Genomic DNA, 22,623 nt, shown 5'->3' on the forward strand with positions numbered 1-22,623 from the left:
TAATTAATCACACTCTGTGATTTTATTCAATCCACGGGGAAATATATTGATCTTTTGGAGTTTCTCACAGAGCAGATCAGGCTGGATTGTGTTCAATGCACTGGAGAAATCCCATCCTCTCCTCAGAAACATGCAGCCAGAATTTGTGCCTCAGCTCCAGTAATTAATGTACTGTTGCCCCCAAAGCTGATCATTTAAGATCTATTGACTTATATTTGCATAAATTAATCAAAAATAAAGAAAAACATAATTCAGAAAGCTTCATGGTACATTTTAATAAGAAATTTATGAATAAGCATATCTTTAAAATATGGATCAAAAGACAGAATCTATGGAAAGTGAAGAGTTTTAAATGGACACATTTAAATAATTATTTCATAAGCTATTGTCATTTTGCACTCTTCCCTCTCCTTAAAAGGCAGGACATTTGGAGTAGCAGATTAGAATTAAGTTTTGAAAATGTGCATTTTTCTAAGAACAATCCAGTATACTCCTAATATAGATTTAGGCATAAAACACAAAAAATATATAAAAACTATAATAGGAATTTTTTTCCACTGTTTCTCTAAATTATTCTAAAACTGTATTAGATAATGTACATTTTTGAAACTTCAAAATATTTTCTCCAGTCCTACATTATAAAACAAATATAAAATGTTATTGTTTCTCTAAGTTACTATAAAACTATATTAGGGATAGACCACGGATAAAATATATAGTGCAATTAACATGAGTTTTATTAAAGGTTCAGATTTTTAAATTGTATTTTTTTTTCTTTTTGCAATTGGGCTGGTTTTACGGGTTTTACTTTGCGTTTGGACTGAAAGCTGTCAAATCTGGTAACTGCCGAACGGCGCCATGTTTTTTTTTTTATGAGCTCGTTATGAGCGTGAGGCGCATGCGCCATGCTGGATAGAAATATGACGCAGTTTCGACGTCAGCGTTTTAAAAGACCTAATTAGCGCCGGGCCGCACGGAGACACAAAACCAGCGTTCTGATATTCATCCACCCTGGAACCCGGATTTAAAAATGGCCTTTTCTGATCTCCCAAGACGCCCAGCCTGAAAGACTAAAAAGTTTTGCGGATTCACCTGAAATCGTCTCCGTGTTGATTGGACCTACTAGTCTGGCGCCTAAACACACCTGCTGAGAATCAGGTGGAGTGGGCGAGTAGGCCGCGGGACCGCCATGTTTGAAGTCGCTGCGTTTGTAACTTGGTAAGTTATTTCTTCGGAATCCTTATTCGAAGTTTTTTGTTTTGTCCTTGATTATGTGGACAAATTAAGTCCATAATTAAGATTATGATTAAGTTACGGAAGCCATTTCTTTGTGTGTTTGAACAGAGCAGCAGAGGACCGACCAGGTGATTTGTTTGGCTGCTGAAGAGTGGAAGAGTAGGCCGCGGGACCGCCATGTTTGAAATCGCTGCGTTTGTTACAAGGTGAGTTATATTGCAGAAACCTCTATTGAAGTTGTTTGTTTTTGTCCCTGTTTAAAACCCTCTTATGGCCATAATTGTAACTGAGCCGCCTGGTATTTTTTATTTTTATTTTATGGCTGTAAAATTCTCAAAGGTGTATTGAGAGTCTGTATTTCTGCTTTTTTTTCTATAACAACCTCAGCTTTCAGTATCTGATAGTTGTTTAACATTTTTATTAAAAGTTGTGAACAGTTTAAAGAGGAAAAAAATAAGAATTGAAATTTCCAGGTTTATTACTGAACAAGAACTTCAAGATAACAGGGGCAAGCAATTTCAACTTTTAACTATATTACATAAATTCAGAGAAAACTGAAACCTGGCATCCGATTTACAAGGTTTTATGCCTGTTTTTTATTAAATTATTTCAGGCATTTTAATTCACCAGTTCATTTCTAGCTGGCATCAGTGCAAGTGTAAATCACTTTTTGCCAAAATTGATTTTTATTTCCATCCATCCATACTTTATTGTGCACACTTCAGGTTGAGAGGCATGCTGGTATCGATCTCCAGCAGTCAAAGGGCGAGAGACAGGGTTTTTATTTTTCCCTAATTCATCTTTTGGCCAAAAAAAGTGGTGGTGAATTTTTTTTTGTTTGTTTCCAAAATCACTTTTGGTAAAAATATTAATTGGGAATTCTTTTTGGAAGGTCATGATATTATTTTCAGCATAGTAAATATTTATTGTACAAATTATGCAGGAATCCAGATGAAGCAGCATCTAGCTAGTAACATTCATAAGAAAAACGTTAGCTTGTACAAACATTTTACATAACCTGGTTCGCTGGTTATATGTCTCTTATGTTCACTGCCTTCAGATATTACCCTTCTGGGACACTTTATCAGTCTGGTGGATTTTATTTTAGACATTTCCGTAGTTGTATGTGCGATTTCAAATCGTCCTCTGCTGTCTTCTCACACCGCTGCACTGTTGATACAATACGAAGCTCCGCAGGGAAATTCCGTAACAGAAATATTTTCTGTAATGTCTAATGCAACATGCACATGTCATACACCATTGAAAAGCCCCTTTTATGCACTTTCTAATACTTTTGGAATTTTTTGAATGTGACCAACCATTCAGGAGTTTTGTTGCATAGTAGCTTGGGTGACAGATATAACTGAGAATCTTTCTTTTGATTGGTCAAAGTCGTATCAAAAATTTCCCGGGTGGCTACCGTCATGTGTCATATATGCTATGAAAACACAATGTCTCAGCTTTTCTACCCTTTCTATTATTATTTTTTGATATGTTGAACTGTTCAGGAATTACGGTAATGGGAAGTACACAAGCCGAATCCTGACAGCGGTGACAGGTTGGTTATAAGAGGGTTAAGTTATTGAAGCGATTTTTTTGTGATTAAACAGAGCAGCAGAAGGCCGCCCAACCATGGCATCCCAGCGACGGTTCTGGCGTCCCTGAAGTATCTGAGAAAAAATGGCGTCTGGAACTAGCAGTTGATTGATTATGGATATACTACAATCAAGCTGAGGATCGGTAGCAGTTGATCGATTATGGATATACTACAATCAAGATGAGGATTCCCTTCAATCAAGTTGAGGATCGCTTCCCTCAAGCTGAGGATTCCCTACAAGGTGCCTGGCGGATCCGCCCAACCCATCAAAGGTTTGTTAAGTCAAAGAACTGTTCCAATGGCGGGTCCAGAAGACATCTCAAAGTAAGAGCTGCTGCTGGGTTTGGTGCTGAAGCGATTCGCTCTGCTGGTTTGTTTTGATTCTCTGCTGAGAATCTATTCGCTGAGAAGGATTCTGCTGTTGAAAATCCTTCTGTCTTGGGTCTTTTTGGTCATGTGACCTGTGAAGGTTTAGGTGTAACTAGCATATTGGAATCTGAAGTTCATGGCTGAAAGTCAGTTGTGATGTGAAAGATGGCTGCCAAAGATTTGGCAACATTAGAGGATGCAGGAAGTGATTCAGCTTAGGCATAGTAAATAACACTAACATAATCCTTGATAACATACCTACATATTTGTAATAATTTAATGTGGCTATGTTAACATTAACATAGCTGCATTAAGATAATTATCTTTTCGATGAGTATTATCAAATATATTTTTTGGGTGAAAATAAGGTCTTTTATATTTCTACATACATTTTTTTTATTTTTTGTATCTACTTCATATTTACCGTAGTTTGAAATCTAATCTAAATATTCCTAAAACACGGTCCATACTATAATAAATTAAAACTTCAAACAAATTTTATTTGCGTTCAACAACAATATAAACGTGAAAATCGATTTATTTTTGCGTCAACTCGTCGGATGACTTCATTTAATTTCATTTCTTCTGGACGACGACAGTCAACGGAGAGATCTGCTGGAGCTGCACGTCGGCGGTCAGATGTAAAGTTTAGACAGTCTAATCCACCACCTCTTATTTGCAGGTTTTCATCTGAGATGAACTCAGTTTTCCTTCGAGAGATGATCCACTGGGACCTGTCTTTCAGTGTTAAGTTTGTTTTTAACCCAGTTTTTCTCCTAGAATAAGCTGCTGGCTGACCTGTTGGTGTACCTAACTGTTTATTTTCTCCCTTAAGCTTTCAAAATCACACAAACTGTTTCTCTTTAGATGAGGCCACCAAAGGACCTTCAGAGGCAGCTAACTCTTTTCTCCTATAGAAACACTCCTGGATCCTCTCTTTTTCTTTTTCTGTCTCTCTCTTTATTCTGTCTTTTCAAATCCCCCGGGGGTAGTGACAGATGGCCTTTCTTATAGAGCCAACTTCTGGTTCTGCTGGACAGTTCTTCCTGTTAAAGGGAAGATTTTCCTCTCCACTGTCACTACATGCATCCTCAATATGAGGCATTGCTTTAGCTTGCATAACTTTTGACCAATGTTTGATAACTGCAGTCTTCTTTTTTAATTTTCTTTTTTTTTTTTTTGAAAGTCTTCTTGTTAAAAGGAGGCTTTTCTTCTCCACTGTCACCTCTTGAATCTTCGATGTGTCTTACGGTGATGGAGAATGGTTTTGACCTCATGGTTGAGAGTTTACAGTCTTGTCAACACCACATGAAATGTGGACTGAGGGGATTTAGGAGCCGATCAGCAGCAGTTGTTGTTGTTGAGATGGAGACTTTGAAGACACCAGATGGCCTCAGTCTGGTAGTTAATGTTGGTATCAAGATGGGCACTATGGTACTGGACTCTGAACCCAACAAAAGGAAATGTTGCTTGCTACTTCTTGAATCCACTTCTCAAGGCTTTGAAGTCGTCGGATGAGTTAAAGGAAATTGGTAACAAAGGAATACAACGAACGGTAAATCCATTCCATGCAGGAAAAACACGGTAGGCTATATGAAAGGAAGGTGTTCTGATCTTGGGTACAGCAACCAGAACAGATGCTGTATTCTCTAGTCTGTGATCAAATATGTGTAATTCATTCTAAAATGTCACCTGTTGAAAGTGAAGAACAAAGTGTAAAGGTGTGTGAACAACAGCAGCTGAAGGGTAACACCCCGTCGACAGACAGAAAAGACCTTCATCGCCCCTCCGCTGATGACTGACATTAGTGACCCTACCGTCTGGCTCAGCAGTCTTCCTCAAGAAATGCTACAGGTATTTTGCTGTTTTTTTTTTTTTTTTAAGTGATATTCATAAATGTATTTTTGAAAAGTGACATCTTCATTCTGAGTCAATAAAGGGTTTGACCTTAAACCTGCACCCACCCTGTTTTCTTCCTGTCCTGTTCTTCAGGAATCCTTCTTGATCATCTTGTTTTCGTCACTGATTTCGCCCTTCATCGCCTCCCGAGGACTGACGGAAAAGCCCTTCATCGCCTCCCAAGAAAGGAAGGACAGACGGAAAAGCCCTTCATCGCCTCCCAAGGAAGGAAGGACGGACGGAAAAGCCCTTCATCGCCTCTCAAGGAAGGACGGACGGACGGAAAAGGCCTTCATCGCCTCCCGAGGACGGACGGACGGACGAAAAAGCTCTTCATCGCCTCCCAAGGAAGGAAGGACGGACGGAAAAGCCCTTCATCGCCTCTCAAGGAAGGACGGACGGACGGAAAAGGCCTTCATCGCCTCCCGAGGACGGACGGACGGACGGACGGACGGACGGACGGACGGACGGACGGAAAAGCCCTTCATCGCCTCTCAAGGAAGGACGGACGGACGGAAAAGGCCTTCATCGCCTCCCGAGGACGGACGGACGGACGGAAAAGCCCTTCATCGCCTCCCGTTGATGGGTGACCTCAGTGACTCATCACCAGGCTCGGCAGGTTTTCTGGAAGAAATCCAACAAGTGTTCCCGGATGAGCAGGTAAGGCAGATGCTTCCTGATCTGGTTCATCATTTTGACTTCGACTTTGAAATGTTCTCAGCCGTCTTCCTCAAAAATTGCTCCTGGGATTCTGCTGGGTTTTTTTTAATTTGTTTTTTTTAAGTGATATTCACATGTGAGCTTTTGAAAAGTGACATTTTCATTGAGTTGGTGTCCTGTGTTCCTTCAGGAATTCTCCTGGATCATCGGATTTCGCCCTTCATCGCCTCCCAACGACGGATGACGGATGAAAATGACTGAACTTGAAAAGACTGGGTTTCTTTTTTTTTCTCTTTAGGATAATTTTGTTTAGAGACTTCATAATTAATTTTATTTTTGGATATTTAAAATGCCTTTCAGTGTTAAATGTTAGTTAGAATTTAATGTCTGGTTTAGGGTCTCCTGATCTCTCTCTAGTTTTGCTGCTGTCTGTTTAGGTTACTGGAGGATAAATCAATAATTTTTCAACTGTTCACTTTTTGTTGTCTCGGTAATTTTTCTCCACAGAAACTACACTGGGTCTGGCATTCTGATTGGCTGTGGAGGAGGACATTGGCTGACATGATGCTGCCATCACCTGACCCTTCTCAGTCTCCTGCTGTCGATGTTTCCATGAACATAGTAAGTTCTCCTGAACAGTTGCTCTGTTGTGTTTCTGCTCCGTCTTCTCTCAGCTCCAGTCGGTCGTGGCAGATGGCTGCTGGTACTGAGACCGGTTCTGGTTCTGCTGGAGGTTTCTTCCTGTTAGAGGGGAATTCTTCCTCTCCACTTTCGCTACATACATACTCGGTATGAGGGATTGCTATAAAGTCAACAACTCAACACAAGCGGTCTTCCATCGCCCCCTGCTGCTCAGGAGGAGTGAATGCTGTAAGTTAGAACTCCATGCAATCTTCTGGGTTTTGTTTGGTACAAACTTTTTAAACTATAATTAACTTATTATACTGTGAATTAATAGAAATTGGAATATATGTGGGTGAACTAAAATTATTTCAAAGTGCATTGAGACAATTTTTTTGTGAACTGACGCTATATAAAATTGAATACTTAAACCAACAAATGCGCAGAAATGTTAAAAACCCCAAAAGTCAATAAAAAGATGTTCAAAACACCAACAACCAATACAAAACCTTCAAAAGTAATACAAAAACCTTCAAAAGTCAATACAAAAACCTTCAAAAGTCAATACAAAAACCTTCAAAAGTCAATACAAAAACCTTCAAAATCCAATACAAAAACCTTCAAAAGTCAATACAAAAACCTTCAAAAGTCAATACAAACACCTTCAAAATCCAAAACAAAAACCTTCAAAAGCCAATACAAAAACCTTCAAAATCCTTCAAAAATGTTCAAAACCCCAAACTAACAACTAAACTTAAACAATAAAATAAAGATTTACTCAATTAATTTGTATTCATAACGTTAATTCACAAAGTTGTCAAGGCATTTTATAAAGTAATTTCAATTCAGTCAGATTCCAGTTGTTTTTACTTATAAATATGTTATTCAGTTAATTATTAAAGTAGTTTAGATGGTTTGTACCAAAGAAAACCCAGTAGATTGCATGGAGTTGTTACTTACAGCATTCACTCCTCCTGAGCAGCAGGGGGCGACAGCAAACTGCTTGTGTTGAGTTGTTGACTTTACAGGAGTCCCTCATACTGAGCATGCATGTAGCAACAGTGGAGAGGAAGAAACCCCCAGCAGAACCAGAACTGGGCTCAGTACCAGCAGCCATCTGCCCTGACCGACTGGAGCTGAGAGAAGACGGAGCAGAAACACAACAGAGCAACTATTCAGGAGAACTTACTATGTTCATGGAAACATTGACAGCAGGAGAAAAAGAAGGGTCAGGTGATGGCAGCATCATGTCAGCCAATGTCCTCCTCCACAGCCAATCAGAATGCCAGACCCAGTGTAGCATGTATGGAGAAAAAAACCAAAAGCTATGTTTATGGCAATACTATCCATTCATATAGACGTGTTATTCTCCTACACAATGTCCAGTTTGATCCTAAATGTAATAAACCTTTCAAATTCAGATTGTACAATGTCAGTCTGTAAGTAAAGGAACATGAATAAACCACCAGAACCAAGTTGACTCAAGGGAGCCATTTTAGACCAGTTAATACTGTGAGGTCTTTGGTTTAACATAAGAGTGCCATAACGGTTTCTGGTTTTCTTTTCCCCCTCCGTGGGCTGCCACCTTATCGTGGTGGAGGGGTTTGAGTATCCCAGTGATCCTAGGAGCCATCAGAGGCTTCATGCCTTTGACAGCTTTGTTTGCCACAGGTCCTCCGTGGCAATCGGTGAGGGATCGGACCAAGAGCAGCCCAAAGATCGCTTAGAAATATAGACAGCTTTCCCTTTTAAGACTAGAACTATAGATTGAAGTCAGGGTCTCCCCCAGTGTTTTATCTGCCTGGCGGGCCACCAGGCTTTTATTTGCCCTCCACCAGGCGATGGGTTGTTGGTTATTTTAAATAGGGATTTGTCTACACCAGTGAAAGTAAAGTCAGATTAAGCTAAAGGTTTATAGTTGCGGCACTGAACTGACTGAGGGGTTATGAACCAGTTGTGCCATCCCTTCAGCTGCCTGTTGGCTTCACACGCTGCTATTTCTGGCTTTGTTTTTAACTTGCCCTTTTTTAACCTAAACATACAGCGGGCGTGATGAATGACCAGCTCTACCTCAAGGCTCAGCAGGTTTTCTGGAGGAAACCCTGGAAGAATTCCTGGGTGACGTTTCCTGATCCAGTTTTGCATTTTGACTTGAAACTTTCTTAGCAATCTTCCTTAAGGAATGCTGCAGGTATTTATGTTTAAGTGATATTTACAAGTGAGTTGTTGAAAAGTGGTTTTCATTTTGAGTCGTTAAAGGGTTTGACCTGAAACCTGCACACGTCCTGTGGTCTTCCTGACCTGATGCCTCTAACGTCTCTGAGGAGTCAGGCGCTGCAGCTTTATAGCAGAGCAGAAATATCTGAACATGGTTTTAGCTTCAGGCAAATGAATACGTTTCCTCATCTGGAAACATTAGAAACTGAATCAGTAGTTTGTTCCCAAGAATTATTGACTACTCCAGTTTATATTAAGAATTAAATTCCTGTCACTACTGCTAACTCACAGTAAATATCACTTTACAAAAAAGGTATTTTATTTCAGTCATACATATATTCTAATTGATATTAGTCATTATTCAAATTAAGAAACTATTAAACTATCTAAGCAAGCCTGCTGTCTTTAACCACTCTCCTCCTGACCAGCAGGGGGCGACGGTAAAGAGGAAAAACTCCCCTATAACAGTAAGAAACTATAATAAAGCTCTCAATATGTTCCAATGTGCTTTATGTAAGCTTTGATATTAATTATACATTCATTACAAAAACATCCTAAATCTTTGGGGGTCCCCAAAACTTGTGGCCCCGGACTAATGCCTTTCTTAAAGCCTGGCCCTGTCAGCAGCAACATTCATACTTTATCCTCAGGGTTGTTTTTTGTGTTTTTTTTCATGATAATTCCCAGTTGTTGGAGAAAATGGCCGCACCTCTTGTTGTTCTGTCGCAATAATCAGTAAATGAATTGCATGATAAATTAAAATGAGCTCAATTTCCATTTTTGATTTATTTTTCTTTCTACCGAAAACTAGATGAATAGCCTTCAGTCTGGTGTTTTGCTCTCAACTCAACCTTTTTTTTTTTTAAAGGACAATTTTGTTTAGAGACTTCATAAATCATTTTATTTTTTATTTCTGTTTTTGTTTTTCATATTTAAAATGTCTTCCAGGTCCAGTGTTAAATGTTTATTAGAATTTAAAGTTTGAGAATGTGTTCATTCTTTGTTTTGCCGTTATATTAGTTCAAAATTATTTTAAAAGAACATTATGGTTTATTACAATAACTTTTGGGATAGTTTATCATTCAGTAAAATTATCTTGATGGTCACACATTTTGCTGGAGAATAAATTATCCCAGAAGTTATTGCAATAAACCATGATATTATTCTTTTAATACCATTTTCAACTATGGTAATATAATGGCAATAACAAAATGCATGAACACATTCTCAAATATCAATAAACTTTAAATTCTAATGAACATTTAGAACTGGAAGTGGAAGACATTTTAAATATCCAAAATAAATAAAACAAGTAAAAAAGTCAAATGAATTTTGAAGGACAAAATTGTCCTTCAAAATATGGCTAGTTGAGACTAAAACACTTGACTGTTTTTGGTAGAGAGAAAAGAGAAACAATAAATCATACAAATGGAAATTGAGCTTGTTTTAGTTTATTGTGTGATTCATTTATTTCTTATGACAGGTTTACATCTGGCTTTAAATATTTTATTTATGAGGTTATCAGTGTTTTACTTCCTGTTAGGACCAGAAGAAGAGGATGTCTTCCTCTTTGGGTTTCTATTTTCCATGTCCACAACAAAGAGCCTGCTGAAAATGATTCATTTGAGTTTCTGTTTCAGCTTTTTATTTTGTCCTGTGAGCAGTGGGAGAGTTTCATTGTGTGGCGCAGCAGCTTGATGCAGTCAGACTCTGGTACCGTCTGTAATAAGGTGACTGGTTCGCCATAGCATTGCTACAACTCGCTCATCTGAGGTGCCGCTGCTGGGGGAAGATTTGAGATCAGACATCCTGAAAATAAAGATCAGAAAGAAGAAAACGTATTGATGTGACATTGCTTCAAACCAATCTGAACTGCTAAACTACATCTAAATCCATTCTGGTTCCCTTCAGCTCCTGCGAGTTGCATGCCCATTTAGATTTTTTTTTCTTACAGGGATGTTCTGACAATCTGTTGAAATAAAAATTAAAACCAAAAAATCCTAGAAGTTTATTTCTGAATGTGGAGATTTGACATGAAGATTGCTTTGACTGCTGACTACTTTCTTTTCATTTATAACTACTCCTGCATTAGCTTTTCTGTTGTCTGCTCTGTTAAACTACACTAGCCCAATGCGAATGTGTTGAGTTTTGTACTTGTTGCTCCATTCACCATTCATTCATCCATCTCTTGACTAACTAGGCAGGGAAGGGAGCGAGTAAAGTTGCTATGTGCTTTTAGCTCACTAGATACTTTAAAATTATAAAAAGAAAAATGCAGCAACCAATGTCTCAAAGTTGGTTTGAGTTTTTTTTTCTTTAGGAAATAAGTGGTTTTAATGTTAACAGGAGAGCTACAGTGAAGAAGTTTTCTGTACTTTTAAGACGTGTTTTTAATCAGTTATCTAGAATTTGACAGTTATTTTAACCTGTGCATTATTAGACCGGTACATTACCGCCACCTACTGGATTGGATTGGGGCGTACAGGCTTTGCAGTGGGGGCGAGACCATCTTGACAATATTTAGGGGGGATTCATGGAACTTTATTATTTATCTATTATGAATCTGCCGTGGTCACTGATTATATTTGCTTAATTTTATAAATATTGTTTATCATATTAAATTTGGACCAGTTGTAATAAAAACAAAAAATTTAAGGTTTATACCATCCCTAAACTGTCGCACAATGGTATGACCCAGCCACCATAAGCGCCTAACCGCCACCAACTAACTGTTCTGGTGTTGAAGATTCCCGGAAAGCTCCTCGTCTTTTAAGTCTACTCGCTCATCGCTTTTTGCTTCGTCCTCGCACGTCCAGAAAAGAGAGAAAATGGTAAGAATAAACTTTTGTTTCGTTTTGACTTTTCACAGGAAGGGAAATTAAAACTGCGTTAATTTTAGCTCTCAAAATTTTCGCGCTCATTTGAACTGAGTGAAATTTATTATCCACGGTATTGTGAGCAAATATTTCCAAGCCTGATTTAAGTAAAAAATGCATTTAAAATGGTCTGAGACTCTTTTTTTTTTTTTTTTTTTTTTTTTTTAAACTGTGATAGTGGCTCAAACCAACCGCTAACTGCTGCAATTACCGGTCAGTTAGCAGTTAGCCTAATAGTTATTAAAGGACTTTGGCGCGCATTTAGTATTTGCTCACATTATTTTTCCTCGGGATATCCTGATGTTTTGGGAGTAAAAAAAAAAAATCACTTTTAGAAAAGACTTGTCTTTGGACTCCCGCCTTTTTTCCCTTTTATTTTTGCCGGTGTTAAGTTACAAGTTTCTTCAACTGATATGACGGTCTATTCATCTTTTAAGACAAAAGTTTTGGTTCTGCTAACGGGCAATAGACCCTTTTCACATGACGTCACACAACTTCCGTTTTGGCTCGAAGCTGTGTATCCTTAGTTCCGGTGTACATAGTAAGTAATGATAAAGTTGTCTATTTCATATATATATATATATATATATATAGAGAGAGAGAGAGAGAGAGAGAGAGAGAGAGAGAGAGAGAGAGAGATGTATAAATCTGACAGCATATGTTGATCAGACAGATCACCGGAGCATGGAGTTTACACAGTCTCTAAAACATTTGCCTAAAATAAGATTTGAAGATATATCACGATTTGCAAACCAGTTCTCTCTGACAAAAAAATCTAAATTAGACAAAGGCTACAAATTCTTCACCGAACAATACCTGTTTGACTATGAAGGTAGGTATTTTTGTTTTGCGTAACCGTTAGCTTAGCATTAGTGAATTTTGTTAGCTAGCTAACTACGTGACATAACTGTTCCTTAACCAGACCTTTTTACTGTTTTTGAACTATAACGTTTTAGGCTCTAATCTTGATCAGATTATTAAATTATAGACTGGAGTTGCCACTCATCCCATAAAATAGGGATTTGTTTGTTATAAGCAGAGATGTCCGGTGCCGCCGCTGCTTTGTAATGTCTTTAATCGGACCACTTTTTCGGTAACGAATAATCTAACGAGTTCGTATTTCAAATCCAGTAATCAGATTAAAGTTATTTATCCAAATCATTGCACATTAATATTTTCTTGTGTATTTATTTTTATTCCTTCTTTGCGTCTTTGGGAGAGACTCTGTGACAGTTAGCAGTGACAGAAACATGAACAGTGCATGGAGATGCGCATTTTGTTGCTGGAAAAACAGAAATATCGTCAAGCCCAACTGTTATTTGTGGCTTTTGTCTTGTTTTTATTTTCCATTAATACAGAAAACGAACCTCTAAACGTTACATCACTGACAGGCGGCGGTGTATATGTTTCCTAACTGTGGCTAAAGCTGCTGCTAGCTGGTTTACTCATGATCGGAAGCTGGTTCCTTTGAATACAGTTGGAGAATGGTAAATTGACAATGACTGATAACGGTTATCTAACACGTAAACACCGTTTTATAAAACACAGAAAGTGAACCTCTAAACGTTACAGCGCTGACAGAGAGTATATTTTTCCTAAATGTGGCTAAAGCTGCTGCTAGGTGGTTTACTCTCCGATCGGAGGCTGTTTATTTTATACACAGATAGAGAATGGTGAATTTACAATGATTAGTAACAGCTATCTAACACTTAAATGCTGTTATTATTAAACTTACCTTTTATTATATCCTTAAGATTATGAGAATGCGGGAAGTTTTCAGCTTGGTTCCCAAGGCAAAATCACACCGGAAGTAAAGATACCCAGTTTTGAGTTATGGCGGCCATTGTCTGACGTCACTGTGAAAAGGGTCTATTTAGAACGAATTCCTTAACTCTTTTGCAGCCACAGTTTGGATAAAGAGCTTCATTTTCTAAGTACAAAACTATAAACAGTTTGTCAAATATTTCTATCAGTGTAACTGGCTGATCTTCTTAGTTTAGGGTGACTCACAAAGTGATACAGAAAAGGGCTCATCAATAAATTATATCGATTCAGTTAGCTTCATAATGGTTTTGTTTCCCACTTTGATTCCAGATGGCATGTTTCATCTGTGTCCCAATTTAAAATGAATCTTTTCTTCCTGTCCAGCGTGAGTGTATTTCCATCCATATTGGTCAGGCTGGAGTCCAGATTGGCAATGCCTGCTGGGAGCTGTATTGCCTGGAACATGGCATCCAGCCAGACGGTCTGATGCCGAGTGACAAGACCGCAGGAAGAGGAGACGACTCCTTCAACACTTTCTTCAGTGAGACTGGTTCTGGAAAGCATGTCCCCCGGGCCGTGTATGTGGACCTGGAGCCCACTGTCATTGGTAAGTCTCACCACTTTCTGGAGAGCATTTAATTAAGCAATTGACATCAAGGATTTGAATATGTGTTAAAGTTTATTTAATGTGTGACTATTTATTTTACACACCTCCATAGATGAGGTACGCACTGGGACCTACCACCAGCTATTTCACCCTGAGCAGCTGATTAGTGGTAAGGAGGATGCTGCCAACAATTACGCTCGTGGGCACTACACCATCGGAAAGGAGATCATCGATCCTGTTTTGGATAGGATTCGCAAACTGGTAAGATCATGGAATGAAGTAAATTTCAAATCATCTGAATAGAAAGTGAATTTGTGTGATGTGGATTCTGACGACCATTCTCTGTTTTCAGGCTGACCAGTGTAATGGTCTTCAGGGCTTCCTGGTTTTCCACAGCTTTGGTGGAGGCACTGGCTCTGGTTTCACCTCCCTGCTGATGGAGCGCCTGTCTGTCGACTACGGCAAGAAATCCAAGCTGGAGTTCTCCGTCTATCCGGCCCCACAGGTGTCCACAGCCGTGGTGGAGCCTTACAACTCCATCCTGACCACCCACACCACCCTGGAGCACTCGGACTGCGCCTTCATGGTGGACAACGAGGCTATCTACGATATCTGCTGTCGGAACCTGGACATCGAGCGCCCCACCTACACCAACCTGAACAGACTGATGAGTCAGATCGTGTCCTCCATCACGGCTTCTCTACGTTTCGACGGCGCGCTCAACGTGGATCTGACCGAGTTCCAGACCAACTTGGTGCCTTATCCACGTATCCACTTCCCTCTGGTCACCTATGCCCCCGTCATCTCTGCCGAGAAGGCTTACCATGAGCAGCTGACCGTAGCTGAAATCACCAACGCTTGCTTTGAGCCAGCCAATCAGATGGTGAAATGCGACCCTCGCCACGGCAAGTACATGGCCTGCTGCCTTCTGTACCGTGGAGATGTGGTGCCCAAAGATGTCAACGCTGCCATTGCCAACATCAAAACCAAGCGCACCATCCAGTTTGTGGACTGGTGCCCCACTGGTTTCAAGGTGGGCATCAACTACCAGCCTCCCACTGTGGTTCCTGGTGGAGACATGGCCAAGGTCCAGAGGGCTGTGTGCATGTTGAGCAACACCACGGCCATTGCAGAGGCCTGGGCTCGGCTCGACCACAAGTTTGATCTGATGTACGCCAAACGTGCCTTCGTTCATTGGTATGTGGGTGAGGGCATGGAGGAGGGAGAGTTCTCCGAGGCCAGGGAGGACATGGCTGCACTGGAGAAGGATTATGAAGAGGTTGGAACTGATTCTATTGAAGGGGAGGGTGAGGAAGAAGGAGGGGAATATTGAAATGGCCTCCTGATACAAGTTCTGTGTTTTAAGTCTTTCTCGGTCCGTTCTGATGTTTTTCTACTTTTCTTTTAAGGAATTTGAGATGTTGACAACAGTTTTATAGAGCACCGCCAATTTTGCGGGGGCAAGGTATTGTTTAGGATTGAAATATAGCTACTTGTTTGTTTTAACTTTACATTCCCATTTCTAGATAGAAACCCATTGTATCTTTGTTTAATCAATATATGTCTGTGAATGAATAGGAAAAGAATTTAAGTCTGTTCAGTAGTCATGTCAATTCTCTGTCTTGCCTTATTAGATTTAACGTGTGAAAATGGTTGAAAAGCCAATTCTTGTTTTGGTAAATATTTGAATAGTTGCCCTGTGCTTGTTAGCATGGACCTGTTGTAATTCTTCAGAACATGCAGTGTTGGTATAGTGAAATGAAAATATTTTGTATATTTTGTTCTACAATAAAAACTGAATATTTATATTACTTTCTTTTGCTCTTTAATCAAAATAGTAAATGAAAAATATTAAAATTTCCACCGAAAATGTTTTAGTTGCTTTAAAAACAAAAGAAAATACTAAAGAGTAAACAATGAGACCTGGTTTATCTCATGGTGAAATTCTCATAAATTAATTAAATAAACTTTGCTATAGATTAACCAGTACATGCAAATTAGTTACTGATTTACATATTACATTTATGCTAAGTTAAAACAGGCTGGGTTGAGTGAGTTGATTCTTTAATTATCTCCCCTTGGAGTTGCAGATATCAGATGATAAACATGGTTTCTTAAGTCATTTGAAACATGTTTGATATTTTGAAACTTGTACTTTTTTAAATGATTCCTTACCACTTAACTAAATTATCAGTTTTGTGATTTCCTAAAAGCTTAAAAAAACTAAGTTAAGTGATTGACGCTTATCGCCTACATAATGTCAATGCTGTGATAGAGTTTCTGTTTTTCAAAAATAAAAGCAAAATAAGGGTTGCTCTAATTTTAGTCTGTATTAAAGGTTTTAATTTATTTATACCAAGAACACATAATAAGCAGCAGGTAACAGTGATTTAAGGCATTTAAAAGGCCCAAAATGTCTACCGGTACTTATCTGCAGATGGTGCTGTTGCCTGAAATTGAAGCAGTAAGCTTATTCCTCTTAAGAAAGAATGGTATGTTTTAACTCTGAATTTCAGTACATACAGAAACGAATATGACATCATAGCCCTGAAAACTTTTACATTATTCAACTATTTTTAAGCAAAGGTGCATGTCTACAGTACATCTTCAGTTCATTTTCTTTATAAAAAACATCTTAATCTGTTCCACACATTTCCTTGTTTCTTTAAATCACTGCAGATGTTTCTTGATTAAAAAAATAAACCTCGTCAGAAGGTCAGAGACAGACAAAACACAAACGACTCCTTTGGATTAATGAAGAACTAATTAATAACTGCAGAAGAGTTGGTAAAAAAAAAAGTCAAGTTAAGCTTTGTGAGATTATTATAGGGTGGAATACGTTTTTATATATATAATTTTAAAATTCCCTTCTCACCCACCGCGGGTGGTTCTTATCCTCTGAGCTCGGGTCCTCTACCAGAGGCCTGGGAGCTTGAGGGTCCTGCGCAGTATCTTGGCTGTGCCAAGGACTGCACATTTTTGGACTGAGATGTCTGATGTTGTTCCTGGGATCTGTTGTAGCCATTGGTCCAGTTTGGGGGTGACTGCCCCGAGGGCCCCGATGACCACAGGCACCACTGTGGTCTTCACCTTCCGGGCCCTCTCCAGTTCCTCCCTGAGGCCCTGGTATTTCTCTAGTTTCTCGTGCTCCTTTTTCCTGATGTTGCAGTCGCTTGGTATTGCTACATCTACCACAACGGCTTTCCTCTGTTGTTTATCCACTACGACAATGTCTGGTTGGTTCGCCATTACCATTTTGTCTGTCTGGATCTGGAAGTCCCACAGGATCTTAGCTCTGGCGTTCTCCGTCACCTTTGGGGGTGTTTCCCACTTTGATCTCGGGGTTTCCAGTCCATATTCTGCACAGATGTTTCTGTACACTATGCCTACAACTTGGTTATGTCGTTCCATGTACGCTTTCCCTGCCTGTATCTTGCACCCTGCTGTTATGTACTGGACTGTCTCAGGGGCCTCCTTGCACAACCTACACCTTGGGTCTTGTCTGGTGTGGTAGATCTGGGCCTCTATTGCTCTGGTGTTTAGGGCCTGTTCCTGGGCGGCCAGGATGAGGGCCTCTGTGCTGTCCTTGAGTCCAGCTTTTTCCAGCCATTGGTAGGATTTACTGATATCAGCCACTTGGGTTATTTGCTGGTGGTACATCCCATGCAGGGGCTTGTCCTCCCATGATGGTATCTCTGGCACCTCAACCTCCGTTCCCTGTTGTCTGAGACATTCACTGAGCACATTGTCTGTTGAGGCTTTGTCCCTGATGTATTTATGGATCTTAGTTGTTTCGTCCTGGACTGTGGTTCTCACACTCACTAGTCCTCTGCCTCCTTCCTTGCGGCTCGTGTATAGTCTCAGGGTGCTGGATTTGGGATGGAATCCTCCATGCATTGTTAGTAGTTTTCTAGTCTTAATATCTGTGGCTTTTATCTCCTCCTTTGGCCAGCTAATTATTCCAGCAGGGTATCTGATTACTGGCAGGGCATAGCTGTTTATCGCACGGATTTTGTTCTTGCCATTGAGCTGGCTTCTCAGGACTTGCCTTATTTGTTGGAGGTATTTGGTATTTAGCTGTGGCTCCTTTCCTTGTGACCTCATCGAGGTTGCCATTTGCTTGTGGTATACCTAGGTACTTGTAACTGTCCTCTATATACTGTCCTCTATATAACTGTCCTCTCTCTCTCTCTCTCTCTCTCTCTCTATATATATATATATATATATATATATATATATATATACAGTATATACACAGAAAATTTATATAACAAAACAAATATCTCTGCCATGTTGATTAAAAAAAAACATTGTACACACAGAATCTGTTTCAGAAAAGTTTTCATCCACAATAACCGGCACAAATGTGTCCCTAATCATTGTTTTAAACATGTAGCGGCAGTGTAACGCAAAGCTAATACCTGTCAGCCAATCAGAGTGCTTCAAAGCAACCACGACTTCCAGTCAGGAATTAAATATGGCGGCGGCGAGTTCATGTTTGTGGAGCTACTTTTAAATTGCGCATTAGAATATTATTAAAGTTATTAAAACATGACGATGCCGATTGGGAATCATGTTAAAGCAACTATGTAAATATTCCCACATTATTTGCCACAGACTGTAAAACCCCAAATCTCTGTTTTCACATGTGCACATGCAAACACATGGAGTTTTCTTAAATCTCCACTTTTGGAAAGGCCACAATGCATGAAAATGTGTTAGTTTTCCTACATATATGGCTACATGTGATGTAGCCATAAGTTTTTTTGTTACTTTTTTCCCCCCTAAAATGCAACATTCTCTGCTCTCATTATCTAAAAAGAAACCGTCCACTGTGCTGTGCAGAGCTGCACGAAGCAGAAACGTATCAGGAACTCGCAAGCGTTTCGGGCTGCAGAGCTGTCAGGCAGGAAGCCTCGGTTCTCCGGTGATCACAGGGAACAATGCGTTGAGGTCGTAAGGAGCCAGCAGGAAGAACAAGATGCTGCCTCAAGGAATAACTAAGCAACAAAAAACTGAACGCCCCAATCACATTCACCGGCGTCAGACAGCAAGAGCAGAGTTCAGCTGCTTAATTTCCATGCTGTGAGAACATCAGTGTAGCTGCATTTCCATTGACCATATAGTTGAGCAAATAAATTAGCTAAATGAAAACACAGCAATTTCGAAAAAAATAAAAAAAAATTGATTACATTTTTACTTGGATTATCTTTTTTTTTTTGGCTGTATCAAAATTTGTGTATTTTGCAAAATTACAATGGAAACAGTTTTATTTTTTGCATCACACAAGTCATGTGACCAACAACCGGATGTTACTACTTGCCGAAAAGGAACAGGAAGTGGTTGGAGGATGATAGCATTATATGCTTTTTAGTCATTTATCGTGTGAACTAACTTATTCACGCGTATTTTTATGTTTAAATGATAAACCCATCTTTCATTTTTTCATTTACAACCATCATCTTTAAACAGAATCTGTCTAACAAACTAAAAGATAAAATAAAGATACCATATCTCCAGCTCTGAGTTATGTACACTGCTCAAAAAAATGAAGGGAACACTTAAACAGGTGTTTAACACTTCAAGTGTTCCCTTCATTTTTTTGAGCAGTATATTTAAATTAGTTGTTTACATTCACTGTGCAGTATAAAAACGCACTTTGTCCTCAATTAAATAAATTTCCTTGTTTTACATCAGACTAAATTCAATTATTTATATTTACATACTGCCAAAATTATGAGATAGATCCATTTTTTAGAGAATTGTTTTGACTTTACTTTTTCTGGATGTTTTGAAATGCATCAAGACATCAGACATAATATTTTGTTTTTGGGTGTGAAAGCTGAACTTTCCAAGATCGCCACTGTGCTCTTTCTTTTACTGCAACTCTTTTTGACAACTTTGTTGAAACTTTTGGAGGCTTTGGCCGACCCGAGAGGAAAAACAAGCATGGATGCCAAAACCTTTGCAGCTCTTTATCAGAACAATAACCCATAAAGTCATTTCCCCACTGACTGTTACTGACAGGATGGAGACAGGAGGATAGCTGTCCGTCAGCCTTCCATGGCAGAACAACATGTTTACTTTCTCAAGAGGAGTCCAAACGGGGTGAGACGGGAAGGAATCATAAATACTTTGGTCCTCAGAAGTCCTCAAGCTTTCCCAAAACTGTTTAAAGGCATAGTCTTGATGCGTTAGACCAGGGGTGTCAAACTCCAGTCCTCAAGGGCCGGTGTCCTGCAACTTTTAGATGTGCCTCTGCTGCACCACATCTGAATAGAATAATTAGGTCTTTAGCAAGGATCTAACTTGTGTAGGTCTGGAGAACTGATCTACACAAGGAGGAGGTAATTAAGCCATTTCATTCCAGTGTTTTGTACCTGTGGCACATCTAAAAACTGCAGGACAGCGGCTATTGAGGACTGGAGTTTGACACCTGTGCGTTAGACATTAGAAATAATTACACTGCCTCCCTTTTCTTAGTCACATTGAAGTCTTTCTGTTTGACTATAGAAATTACTTCTATTCGGACTGACGGAGGCATTAAATTGTAGTTACAGCAGTTCGCCACCAGTAGGCGTATAGAACGCAGTAATAGCTGATCAGAGGAGGCGATCACCTTCCTTCTTGTCTGTATTAACAGTTGTCAACAATAATAAAAGAAAACAGCGAAATCACATTGATTAATTGTTAAGTTTGCAGCACATGGAAACTCAGGAGTTTGGCGAAAATAGGAAAAATCCATCTTTACCTGTGATGGATAGCCAATCTGTCTAGATCAGTGGTTCTCAAATGGGGGTACACGTACCCCTGGGGGTACGTGGAGGTACTGCAGGGGGTACGTGAAGCTTTTCAAAATATCTTTAAAAAATCAGTAGGCTCCTCATAATAAGTCTTGGGAAAAATTATTTTGTAAAAAGTTCAATAAAATATAAATGTGTGTTCATGCACTGAATTTTATATTCAGTATTTACAGGGTATTTACAGCACTGTACCTCTTTTTTATTCCAAAAATGTTTTGCCCGTGTCAGGGGGTACTTGACTAAAAATATATTTTTAAGGGGGTACATCACTGAAAAAAGTTTGAGAACCACTGGTCTAGGTTATGCTCCACCTCTTGTCCAAAAATTTGAAAATAAATAAATACAATCTGCCAAAATTATTCACTGTGGAGCCCTACTAATCTGGTTCATTCATTGGTATAATTTTCAGAAACGATGACCGACGCCAACTCTAAAGTTAGGTGCGCTAACCCTAAAGGACAAATCATCAACATTAGTTTTACTGACCCTAAAGGGCTAAACACCAACAGGACATCAGTAGACTTTAAATTGTTACTGTAGGTCTACTGCAATGCATTCTGGGTACAGACTGAAGACATTTGCTGCTCCAGATCAGGATGGAGAAGGAGAGGAAAGGAAATGGAGCTTCCGGGTAAACAGTCTTCGCTCACTTCAAAATAAGAGCATGAATACTAACATCTACAGTAGCTACTTGAAGATTTGTAAATAGTCAATAACCAAACTTCATCACAGATGTCGAACTTTATTGAACATTAACAAAACAGCTTTGGAATTTATCTGGAAAAATTAAATTAGGCAAAGTGAAGTGCGCTAAACATTTTTGAAGTTAGCATAAATGCTAAATGAACAAAGTAAACTACTTTTATGCAATTATAGATACCATGGAGATTTTCAGCCATCAAACTGTTCAAAAGTTTCAGGAACATTCTCCATTTTGCGACTTCAGTATTATATTATGACTGTAATGTTACAACAGATAGTTTATGAATCAAAACGTGCAGAATTAGAGAACTGCGTTTGTAACTTTGGAGAATTGCTCTCCTTTTCCTCCTCAGCTCTCTTCCATCATTAAACTGAGAAGTTGCTTCTCGTTTTCTGCTTGCATGTTTACAATAGGTCAAAGGTCAGTTTATAGGTTATAGATCCTGTGAGGGAGAATCGGTCGAAGTTTTCAACTTCACTGAACCCAGAAAAGTTTGTTGTCAAGCAGCCGAGCATCTGACTGCAACGTTTGTAAAATAAACGTTAAATAAAAAGTAATGGATATACCGAATTTAGCAAAATAAAAAGTTAAATAAATGTTTTTATATAGAAACATGAAAAGTATGGAATGGATGTTTATATAGTTTAGGATCAAAACTGTAGAAAAGGAGCTGGATCAGAGGTCTGTAACCTTTACAACTTAGAGAGCTACTTTTACTCTCAGGCCAGCCAATAAAACTTGTTTAGAGACACAAATATCATTTTCTTTTTAGAAAAGAAAAAAAACCTCATAATATTAGCTAAATATCTACTATAAAAAAAATAAATTTATTTCTATTTTAGCATTTAAAATAGAGGTATACATAAAATTAGCAAAGACAAGAAAAACTGGTCTAAAATCATATTATTAGTCCTTTTAGTGTCAATATTTGTGGGAATTAAAAGCAAATATTGAAGACAAACTGAAAACTGTTAAAAACCCACGTTTGTTGTTCATCTTTAGAAACAGTAGCTCTCTATTTTTTAGTCCAAATTATTAAGAGCCATTGTGAAAGACCCAAAGAGCCACTGACCTCTGAGCTACAAGGACAATTAATTTATGAAGTTTCAGAAAATATTTTAGTTTTAGGGGTTTTTGTTTATTCCGTTAAATTTCCATAGTTTATCATTCCCTGTAATTGATTGATTTATCTCTTATTTAATTGTTATTTTTAGGTTAATCTGTTTGCTTAACTTGGTTATTTAGTAAGTGTTTCTATAGGTTTAAAATTC

At 38.8% G+C, this 22,623-nt stretch overlaps 2 protein-coding genes across 2 annotated transcripts; both read left to right on the forward strand.

Annotated features, from left to right (window-relative positions):
- The first annotated feature begins 4,969 nt into the window (after positions 1–4,969).
- LOC111609792 lies at positions 4,970–6,250 on the forward strand. The gene is made up of 3 exons (XM_023340286.1): positions 4,970–5,056; positions 5,195–5,761; positions 5,952–6,250. The coding sequence occupies exons 1-3, from the start codon at positions 4,997–4,999 to the stop codon at positions 6,003–6,005; spliced, it is 681 nt and encodes a 226-aa protein (XP_023196054.1). The 5' UTR covers positions 4,970–4,996; the 3' UTR covers positions 6,006–6,250.
- A 3,649-nt stretch (positions 6,251–9,899) lies between these two features.
- On the forward strand, positions 9,900–15,597 carry LOC106700148 (tubulin alpha-1B chain-like). The gene is made up of 4 exons (XM_023339136.1): positions 9,900–11,430; positions 13,624–13,846; positions 13,959–14,107; positions 14,199–15,597. The coding sequence occupies exons 1-4, from the start codon at positions 11,428–11,430 to the stop codon at positions 15,177–15,179; spliced, it is 1,356 nt and encodes a 451-aa protein (XP_023194904.1). The 5' UTR covers positions 9,900–11,427; the 3' UTR covers positions 15,180–15,597.
- Positions 15,598–22,623: the final 7,026 nt, after the last annotated feature.

This window comes from Xiphophorus maculatus, chromosome 9 (assembly GCF_002775205.1).
Source record: "Xiphophorus maculatus strain JP 163 A chromosome 9, X_maculatus-5.0-male, whole genome shotgun sequence".
Classification (NCBI taxonomy): domain Eukaryota; kingdom Metazoa; phylum Chordata; class Actinopteri; order Cyprinodontiformes; family Poeciliidae; genus Xiphophorus; species Xiphophorus maculatus.